At 48.3% G+C, this 10,879-nt stretch overlaps 1 protein-coding gene across 1 annotated transcript; it reads left to right on the top strand.

Moving 5' to 3' along the window:
* The first annotated feature begins 5,573 nt into the window (after nt 1–5,573).
* On the top strand, nt 5,574–10,088 carry LOC114937015 (uncharacterized). The gene has a single exon (XM_029310376.1). The coding sequence runs from the start codon at nt 5,574–5,576 to the stop codon at nt 10,086–10,088; it is 4,515 nt and encodes a 1,504-aa protein (XP_029166209.1).
* Nucleotides 10,089–10,879: the final 791 nt, after the last annotated feature.

The raw sequence follows: 10,879 nt of genomic DNA, 5'->3' as shown, positions 1-10,879 counted from the left end.
ACTTGCGAAGACATGTCGCAACGCATTCGCCCCCGCTGATATTTCTTAGAAATATACGTATCACTCCTTGATCGTGGCGCTCACCAATAAATCGGTGGCAGCCCTTCGCAGAATTTGATTAACCAGAATTTTTTACCTTATCTTATCTTGTAATAAATAATCTTATCTTGGATTTTCTACGAAAACTTAGATATCGCTGGAAGGTTTACCTTATCTTGGATATTAGATATCGCTGTAATAGATATCGCTGGAATGTTTATCTTATCTTGTAATAGATATCGCTGGAATGTTTATCTTATCTTGTAATAGATATCGCTGGAATGTTTATCTTTTGTTTATAAACATATCAGGTAACATGATCCCCTTATCAGATAACCTGAGCTAATAAGATAAGTTTATCTGCTGATAAGACCCCCTCCCCCGCGTGACGTCACCCCCCTTACCCCCAATTCCCCCCCCGCCCCTTACTCCCTCTCATTGCCCCTGGGTTAGAACCCCCCTAGTGTTACTACTTACTAACGCGTGACGAACGAATCTGACAATTATTACGCACAGAATATTAAATAAAGAAGAAAAGAAAGCGATACAGAAAATATGCGAAGAATATAGCGACGTGTTTTATTTAAACGGAAAACCACTGTCATGCACAACAACACTAAAACACGAGATAAGTATGCGCGCCGATATCTCATCCGTCAGTGTGAGACCGTATCGCCTTCCCGAGAAACACAAATTAGAAGTAAACAAGCAAGTACAGGAAATGCTAAAAGACGAAATTATTAGTACAAGCATTAGCCTTAGCATTAGTAGTGCCAAAAAAGGCTGACGCAACAGGCAAACCGCGATTAAGAGTAGTAGTCGATTTCCGGAAGTTAAATGAATTAACTATAGGCGATTCATTTCCACTGCTAAATATTACCGATATTTTGGATCAGCTGGGAAACGCGAAGTATTTTACGACGCTCGGCCTCGCATCCGGATATCACCAGATACCGGTGGCCGAGCGCGACAAAAATAAGACAGTCTTCTCGATTCCCTACGGACACTACAAGTTCAATAGAATGCCGTTTAGACTTAAAAACGCGCCTGCAACTTTCCAACAATTTATGAACTTGGTGCTAACCGAGATACAAGGGCTCCGATGTCTCGTTTATCTCGACGACATTGTTATATACGGATCCAGTTTAGAGGATCACAACAGAAGACTCGCGAAAGTATTACAACGCCTACAGTAACACAGTCTCAAACTACAGCCTGACAAATGCGAATTTTTACGAAAAGGGGTAATATACCTTGGACATATTATTTCCGAAAACGGTATACTGCCAGATCCGTCGAAATTAGAGGCGGTAAAAAATTTTCCGACACCGCGGAAAGTAAAAGACGTACAATCGTTTATTGGACTAGCGGGTTATTACCGAAAATTTATAAAAAATTTTTCGCGAATCGCAAAACCGTTAACAAAATTAACGAAGAAAACGGAAACGTTCGAATGAAAAAATGAACAACAAATCGCGTTTAAAAAATTAAAAGAAAAATTAATGACAGCGCCAGTGCTAAAGTATCCGGACTTCAATGAAGAATTCAACGTGACTACCGATGCCTCGGACTATGCAATCGGAGCCGTATTATCACAAGGAACGGTAGGCAAGGATAGACCTATCGCATACGTCAGCCGAGTATTATCTCGCGCGGAACAAAATTATAATACTACGGAAAAAGAACTATTGGCAATTGTATGGGCCGTTAAACATTTTCGACCATACATTTACGGCACAAAGTTTTAAATAATTATCGATCATAAACCTTTGATATGGTTGTTCAATGTAACTGATCCCGGGTCTAGATTAATCCGCTGGAAACTGAAACTCGAGGAATATGATTATGAAATCATACACAAGGCCGGACGAGCAAACGCGAATGTCGACGCGCTAAGCCGACAAGTAACCCGAGATATCAACGAGGAGACAAAAAATAGAATCTTTATGTTAGAAAAAAACAAAGAAGAAAAAGAAGAGGAAGAATTCGCCGATAATACAAGGAAATATTCTGATGAGAAAAAGAATCAAATACTCTACGAATATCACGATGCACCCACAGAAGGGCATCAAGGAATCGAACGAATAATCAAAAGAATTTGATTAAATCATAACTGGCCAGGATTGACAAAAGATGTCGAACAATATATCGCCAAATGCAAATCCTGCCAAAAAAATAAGTTATCGCGACGAATAAAGGCACCCCTCGTAGTCACGGATACTCCGAATAAACCATTTGAAAAATGTGCATTAGATATTCTCGGACCCTTAACAGTTACCACTAACGGAAACAAATACTTATTAACGTTTCAGGATAGCCTGACAAAACTCAGTAAAGCGATACCGATCGCAAATCAGGAAGCAAATACCGTCGCGAAAGAGTTCGTTACGAAAATAATTTTCGAACACGGCATTCCCGAAAAAATTTTAACAGACCAAGGCACAAATTTTATGAGCGAAGTATTTAAAAATATATGCAAATTATTAAGAATAAAAAAGATATAAACAACCGCGTATCATCCCGAGAGCAATGGAGCATTAGAAAGATCACACCGCACATTAGCCGAATATCTGCGACAATATATGTATAAATGCTGACCAAACCGACTGGGATGAATGGATGCCATACGCAATGTTTACATATAATACCACTCCTCATACAGCTACGGGATATACCCCCTTTGAATTAATATACGGACGACAAGTCGAACTACCGACTGCACTAACGAAACCGCTTAAACTGACGTATAGTTACGATGACTATCTACAAGAACTAAGGGAAAGAATACGTGCCTCAAATCAGTTTGCGAAGGAAAATATTAAAGAAGAAAAAATAAAATCGAAAGAGTACTTTGATAAATCCGCGAAAGAAACCAAATTTAAAATAGGCGACAAGGTACTCATATACGACGAAACACTCTGACGCGGACGATCCAAGAAATTAGACGCATTATGGGCGGGACCGTACACAATAATAGAAAAAAATTCAAGCATCAATTATACAGTAAAGAAAGGAAGAAGAGCGATACGCATGCACACAAACAGATTAAAATTATTTATTGAAAATTAGGACTTACCTAGTCTTCTATCGCAAATGGGTCAAGACTGGTCGCCCCCACCAAAACCACTACCTCACGCACCACTCGCGCACCAGTACGCGTATCGAAGGTGACGTGCAAGGAGTGCGGCTCACCCGTCCTCCGGGACACATTCGCCCACCGGAGCACCACATTGTACGCCCGGGTATATTGGTCCCCCGTCATTTCGGGCCCCACAACAGAGGCGCGGGCGCGACAATAGGGACACAACAGGTCATACAGTTGCGTATAGGCATTACACCTTATGCAATTATAGCGAAAATTCATAACGGTAATACGTCGTGCCGCACGTAAGAAAAGTTGTTCTAAGACTAAAAGGTGACGACAGAAGACACATAGAACGAACGTTCCTCTTCCATGATAAGAAATTGCAAACAAAAGTATAAGGACAAAGTAGTAAGAAGAATTATATATATATTATTACAGGGCACTTTCACTCTTAATCTGCAACGCTGCAGTACTCAAGAAGGAAAGTGAGAAGAGTCAGCCGTATGAGATAACAGAATTCAAGCACAGCCCAGGAATATATTTTGAGCAAATTGGACAACTACACTTTTCCAAGAAAACATGGAAATTAGTAATAAAATTAAATCTTGCACCTTCTCATACGGCACCTTTCATTACAATTACATAATAAATACGTAATAATATTGCATTTACATTACATTTTATTATATATGAAATATAACGTGTTAAATATGCAATTAATGCAATATGTTTGATGTATCCACGTGAAAATACATATGTAATACATAGCAGGTATATTGCGCATATACGTAACTATTTATGTATCAAACACGTAGTTGATACATATTGGATAAGATTTAACCTATTAAAACCTTTGATAAACGGAAAGTCGGACACGTTTCTGTAATCGTAATCGCGGTGATCAGATGTTAAAATATTATAAGTGTTGATTATATATGTGAAGAAGAATTTAGTAAGTCAAAGGTAAGTTTTTTATATTTTATTGTAATGATTAGAATTTCCATATGGTTATACCTTGTGCAATATTAATGCGTATTTGATTATAATTGTTATTTTTCTAGGTTACATAATAAATAATTTTTTATATAATGGATAAAAAATTAAGTAACTTTTTGCATGTTTGTTTTGAGAAACCATACCGCGACATAAATCATTCTGTCATGTAAAAAAAACCTACCAAAATACTAACAACTAACGGTATCGCAACCGTTCCGCCTGATAGTTATATTTCTACGAGCATGCGCGGCGTCTCACGGGCGCCTTGTTTTACCAATGATCATCGCGATCGCCCGCTCGCGCATGCTCGTTCACAGCCGACATCCTGTCAATTTTGACAGCGGCCAATTACGCGTACTGCGCTCGGGTCACTTCGCGCAATTTTCAAAACGCGCAAAATCATTGGCGCATCACGCGAAGGTGGGCTCTCTTCTAAAAATTATAAAAGAGGAGCCCACACCCGGCTTGTCAGCCTTATCGTCTTCCGCCGTGAACCGCATATCGCAAACCGCATACTTGTAAAACCGCTAAAAAACTCGTTGTCAACCGCCGCTTTTTCCGCACTTTGATTATGATTCTGATTTTCTCTGTAAATTAAGTAAGATTGTAAAAGTTTGTTGAAGTGTTCGTTCTTAATTGTTTATAATATTAAAAGTCGGTTTTAATACAAAAGTTGACTCATCCTTTGGGTGCTGCGCGATCCTTTCTCTCGCAGCGCGTTCGTGAACATATTTCTGGTCCTTCGAGCCGGATCCGTCGCACCGGCAACCGCAAGTTCGCGAGCGTGACTCCTCGTGTGAGTGAAGGTGTGAACATCTGTGTGCGCAGCCGTCATGGATGTGCCCATGCTGGTCGATTGTCAGCGTGAGATTCAAATCCGAATCTCACGCTCTGTAGAGTACTTGAAGAAGCTGGGCAGCGCCAATATCACCACCAGTGCTATCGCCACACGCACCAGAATCCTGGATCAGCTGTGGACAAAGTTCGAGACGCAGCATGACCTTATCCGAGCGGCCTTGAAAGACAAATTCAGTGAGAGCGATTATTTCAAATCAGATTTCCATGCAGATACAGAAAATCTGTACGTAAGTCAGAGAAGCATACTTGATGGCTACGCCGAACACTTTCGTGCACCGAACGTAGCTCCTTCTGCCGACGTTACGCCACGGTCGTCACTGCCGCGCATCAAGGTACCGCCATTCTCGGGTGCTTACGCTGATTGGCCGTCGTTTCGAAATCTCTTTCTCTCCGTCGTGAGTGGCAACGCGATCTCCAACATCGAGCGCTTCCATCACCTCCGCTCATGTCTGACGGGACCGGCTAAAAATTAATAAAGTCGTTACCTGTCACTAGCGACAATTATGAGCGTGCCTGGGCGATACTGGACAAGCACTACAACAATAAAAGGGAACTGATCCGCTCCAACTTTGCCACGTTCATCGCCGTGCCAAAGATGAAGGGAGATACCGCAGAGGAGTTGAGACGCATCCACAACGCCGTTATTGCTGCCGTCAACGGTCAGGAGGTCATCGGGCGTCCAATAAACTCCCACGGGATGGACCTCTTCAACTTCCTGGTGACTGAGCTGTTTGATGCACGCACACGTCTGGAGTGGGAGTCGTCCATTTCAGACTCATCAGAGCCAGCACAGAACGAGGCACTCGGTGACTTTATTAGTCGGCGGATCCTGACGCTCCATGCCGCACGACCGAAGGGCGTCAGCAAACCGTCCGGAGATGCTCCACGGATCGCCAAGGTACACGTCACGAAACACCATGGACCTGAACCGCCGCACTGTGCCCTGTGTCGCGAGAAGCACACCTTGATGACCTGCCGAGACTTCAAGGCCAAGACAGTCAATGAGCGTAAAGCATTTATAGAGACAAGCAAGCTCTGCTACAATTGCTTAGGCAACCACTTTTTATCTCGCTGCCAGTCAAAGAAGAACTGTCTCACATGCGACGCACGACACCACACGATGTTGCACGGAGCACCGACGTCTTCACTGTCAGCTGAGGCCACCACACGCGCCACCACACTGACCACGACTCTGCAACATCAGGATCACAAGGCCGTTCTTCTGGCAACAGCTCGAGTGAACATCGCCGATCGGTACGGTTCACCACACGCCGTACGCGCTCTGATCGACCAATGCTCTGAGGTGTCGATCATTTCAGAGACCTTGGCACAACGCCTTCGCCTTCCTCGAGTCTCGACGGATCTCTCGATCTTCGGCATCGGAGGGACCCGCTCAGGATCCGCTCGAGGCAAAGTAACGCTGCACGTAACATCAGACGTGACCAACGCCGAGCTTAGCGTGGTAGCCTTTGTGCTGCCTCGCATATCACTGCAGCAAGGATCAGTCTCACGAGGAGAACGCAGCTGGCCTCATCTCAAAGGACTCCAGCTGGCCGATCCTCGCTTTTTGGACGACGACCCAGCTGAGTTACTCCTAGGAGCCGAGGTCTATTCCTTGATTCTCGAGGAAGGCCTCCGCAAGGGAGATTCAAGCATGCCGATCGCCCAGCAAACAAACCTGGGGTGGATCCTCTCTGGCAGATACGACGCAACAACAGTCAACGGACATCGCCGCACATTCCGATGCACCGCCGATCATGACCTCGCCGATCTCGTTCGCCGCTTTTGGGAGCAGGAGAGCGAGCCAATATCTCGGGCTCCACTCACTCCTGACGAAACCAAGTGCGAGGAGCTCTATGCGCGCACCGTCACACGCACGCCCACCGGAAGATACATGGTGAGACTGCCTCTCGCATCACCACCGACGACTCTTCAAGACACTCGCCGCCCAGCGGAGCACCTCCTGAAAGTCATGGAGTCCAAGGGCAGCCGAGACCCTCGATTTGGCGACCTCTATCGCGGTTTCATGCAGGAATACGAGGACCTGCAACACATGAAGAGGGTAAACATCGCAACAACGGCGGAGAAGATCAGATGCTACTTACCGCATCACGGGGTCCTGAAGGAGTCGAGCACGACGACGAAGCTCCGAGTCGTGTTCAACGGCTCTCAACGGACACGAACCGGTACCTCGCTGAATTCACATCTGCTGACTGGGGCGAATTTACTGCCAGCGCTCACCGACGTACTGCTGCGGTGGCGTTGGCACCGGTATGTCTTCGTCACAGACATCGAGAAGATGTACCGCCAAATTCTCGTACATCCTGAGGACTGCAGTCTTCAAACAATACTGTGGTGTCATAACAAAACGAACGAGATCCAGGAGCACGAGCTGCTGACGGTGACCTACGGCATGGCTTGTGCACCGTTCCTGGCCATCCGAACGTTGCGGCAGCTCTGTGCGGACGAGGGGGCGCAGTTTCCTCAAGGGGCCACAGCACTTCGGCGAGATTGCTACGTCGACGACGTAGTCACCGGAGCGGACAACCTCGACGATGCCATCAACCTCCAGACAGAGCTGCGCAACCTCTGCATGGCGGGAGGGTTTCCGCTGAGGAAGTGGGCTTCAAACAATCCGGACGTCCTCACCGGAGTCCCACAGGAGCATCGGCTGCAGCAAGGACCACATTCCTGGGACGACGAGAGCCATTCGACCTTGGGCCTGCGATGGCATCCTCAAGAAGACCGGTTTGCCTTCACCATACATCCTCGTGTAGTCAACGAGTTCACGAAGCGACGAGTCCTCGCAGAGACTGCACGGCTGTTTGACCCGATGGGCTGGCTCGCACCTGTCGTGATTCGGGCGAAGATCCTGATCCAGACCACCTGGCTTCAGCAACTCGACTGGGACACTCCACTGCCGGCCAAGGACGTCAAACGTTGGCACCAGCTGTTGAACCAGCTACCTCTGCTCAGCAACATACGGGTGAATCGCTGGCTCAGAACCGACAGTGATTACTCCACGGTGCAGATCCACGGCTTCGCAGATGCATCAGAGCGCGGATATGCTGCAGCCGTTTACATCCGCAACTCTGAAAGGGAACAAATCTCAATCAATTTACTCATGGCAAAATCCAAGGTCGCACCCGTCAAGCAAGTTTCATTGCCTTGCCTTGAACTGTGCGCTGCTGTGCTACTCACCACGTTGACGTTGCATATCCAAAACACGCTCGGCTTGACATCAACTCCAGTGCACCTGTGGTCCGATTCCAAGGTCACTCTCCATTGGATCCAGGGACACGCCGCTCGCTGGAAAACGTTTGTCGCCAACCGGGTAACTCACATCCAGACTAAGCTCCCGGACGCTCAGTGGAGACACGTGGCCGGGAAGGACAATCCTGCAGATTGCGCATCACGAGGAATTAATCCGGCAGAGTTAATCAATCACGCGCTATGGTGGACTGGACCTACCTGGTTGGCATTGGACGAGACAGCGTGGCCCAGCTCAGATGTCGACATCTCAGAGGACGACCTTCCGGAACAACGCACCACCAGCCTGATGACCAAACGTGCCATCATCATTGAACCGGATCTTCTCCTTCGGTTCTCCACACTCCATCGGCTGCTGCGCGTTACGGCCTGGTGTCGTCGATGGCTCAACGTGGCGAGCCGAGAGGTCACACTTGGTCGCCCGCTGCCTCCTGATGAGCTGGACGCCGCCCTATTCCAGTGGCTTCGAATTGTGCAGGCGCTCCACTTCCCGGACGAGGTAGCCGCTGCCATCGCGGGACGCTCCGGTCCACCACGCAGTCCACTGATCAAACTCAGTCCATTCCTCGACGACCAAGGTGTACTGCGCGTAGGAGGGCGCCTCAAACACGCTCTGCTGCCCTACGACGAGAAGCACCCGGTGATCGTCCCGCCGGCCTCCTGGATGACGCGACTGCTCATCGAGTCCTGCCATCGTCGGTTTCTACACGGCGGAGTCCAGATGACTCTCGGCTTGCTTCGTCTTCGATTCTGGGTGCCACGAGGAAGGACCGTCGTCAAGCAGCAACTTCATCGGTGCGTCACTTGCACTCGCTGGCGAGCGGCCACTCCACAGCCTCCAATGGGCAACCTTCCGCGTGACCGAGTGACGCCGACTCGGCCATTCCTGAGCACTGGCCTAGACTACGCGGGACCCATCTTCATCCGGACCAGCAAGGGGCGCGGACACCGCTCACAGAGAGGATACATAGCTGTCTTCGTATGCTTCTGGTCGAAGGCTATCCACCTCGAAGTCGTCTCGGACTACAGTTCCGAGGCCTTCATCGCCGCCTTACGCCGCTTCGTCTCCCGCAGAGGCCTGTGTACGGACATGTACAGCGACTGCGGCACGACGTTCGTCGGCGCCGATCGCGCCCTGCGCGAGCTCTTCAAGGCGTCAACCTCCGAGGGCCATCACATCGCCCGCGCCGCCAACAATCAAGGGATCCGCTGGCACTTTAATCCGCCAGCGGCCCCTCACTTCGGTGGTCTGTGGGAGGCTGCCGTGAAATCAACAAAATTCCACCTCCGTCGAGTAATCGGCAAAACCACCCTCACATATGAGGAGCTTAGCACATTCCTCACGCAAATCGAGGCGTGTCTTAATTCTCGTCCGTTGCAGGCTTTATCAGACGATCCGGACGACACTTCGGCGCTCACACCAGGCCACTTCATCATCGGGGCGCCGCTATTAGCCGTACCTGAGCCATCGTTGACTGGTCAACCAGCATCCACTCTGTCACGCTGGCGTCACCTCCAATTGATGCGAGACCATTTTTGGCAGCGTTGGTCAGCAGAGTACGTGCACGGCCTCAACCCCCGTACCAAATGGGTCAAGGCCGAGGCCGCACCTCACGTGGGGGACCTCTGTTTCATTCGCTCGGAGCTCACCCCTCCGACCCGATGGCCTCTCGCACGGATCACGAGACTGCATCCCGGGGACGACGGTGTCGTCCACGTGGTGTCGGTCCGCACCGCCACATCCGAATTCGTGCGCCCGCTCGTTAAATTAGTCATGCTTCCGGGCGCGGATCGTATTCCTGGCATGACTAACGCAGACACGTCGTCCGCCGGCACGTAATTCATCTCGCGACACTTTTTCACCTCATGCATTGTATCACTTGTCACATCTCTTTTCTTCTTTTTTTTTGATCCATCACCGCACTGATAATTGTTCCGTCGTCGCACTGCACTACACACCTCATCATTTCTCACCAACACGCGGTTCATTGTATTAGCTGATCGATTCACATACCACGCGATCATCACATGTCTTTCACCGCGTCGGCGCGTCTACCCCACCATCGATCACTATCGACTCGAGATTCCGCAGCCGAAATTCCACATATGTTGTCGCTGCGCGACAAGGCGGGCGGGAATGTTCGAAATGCATACTAGAATTATGTGATATCATACGCGTAAGGAAATATCATATTCATATAGAATATTTTAGAATATTCTATACCAAGCGAGAATAACAACACTCATATCGTTTTTTGCATGTTTGTTTGAGAAACCATACCGCGACATAAATCATTCTGTCATGTAAAAAAAACCTACCAAAATACTAACAACTAACGGTATCGCAACCGTTCCGCCTGATAGTTATATTTCTACGAGCATGCGCGGCGTCTCACGGGCGCCTTGTTTTACCAATGATCATCGCGATCGCCCGCTCGCGCATGCTCGTTCACAGCCGACATCCTGTCAATTTTGACAGCGGCCAATTACGCGTACTGCGCTCGGGTCACCTCGCGCAATTTTCAAAACGCGCAAAATCATTGGCGCATCACGCGAAGGTGGGCTCTCTTCTAAAATTATAAAAGAGGAGCCCACACCCGGCTTGTCAGCCTTATCTTCTTCCGCCGTGAA

This window comes from Nylanderia fulva, unplaced genomic scaffold (genome assembly GCF_048542155.1).
Source record: "Nylanderia fulva isolate GAGA-0341 unplaced genomic scaffold, ASM4854215v1 Scaffold1551, whole genome shotgun sequence".
Lineage (NCBI taxonomy): Eukaryota > Metazoa > Arthropoda > Insecta > Hymenoptera > Formicidae > Nylanderia > Nylanderia fulva.
Note: the sequence above shows the minus strand (reverse complement) of the source record. Positions and strands in the feature narration are given on the sequence as shown.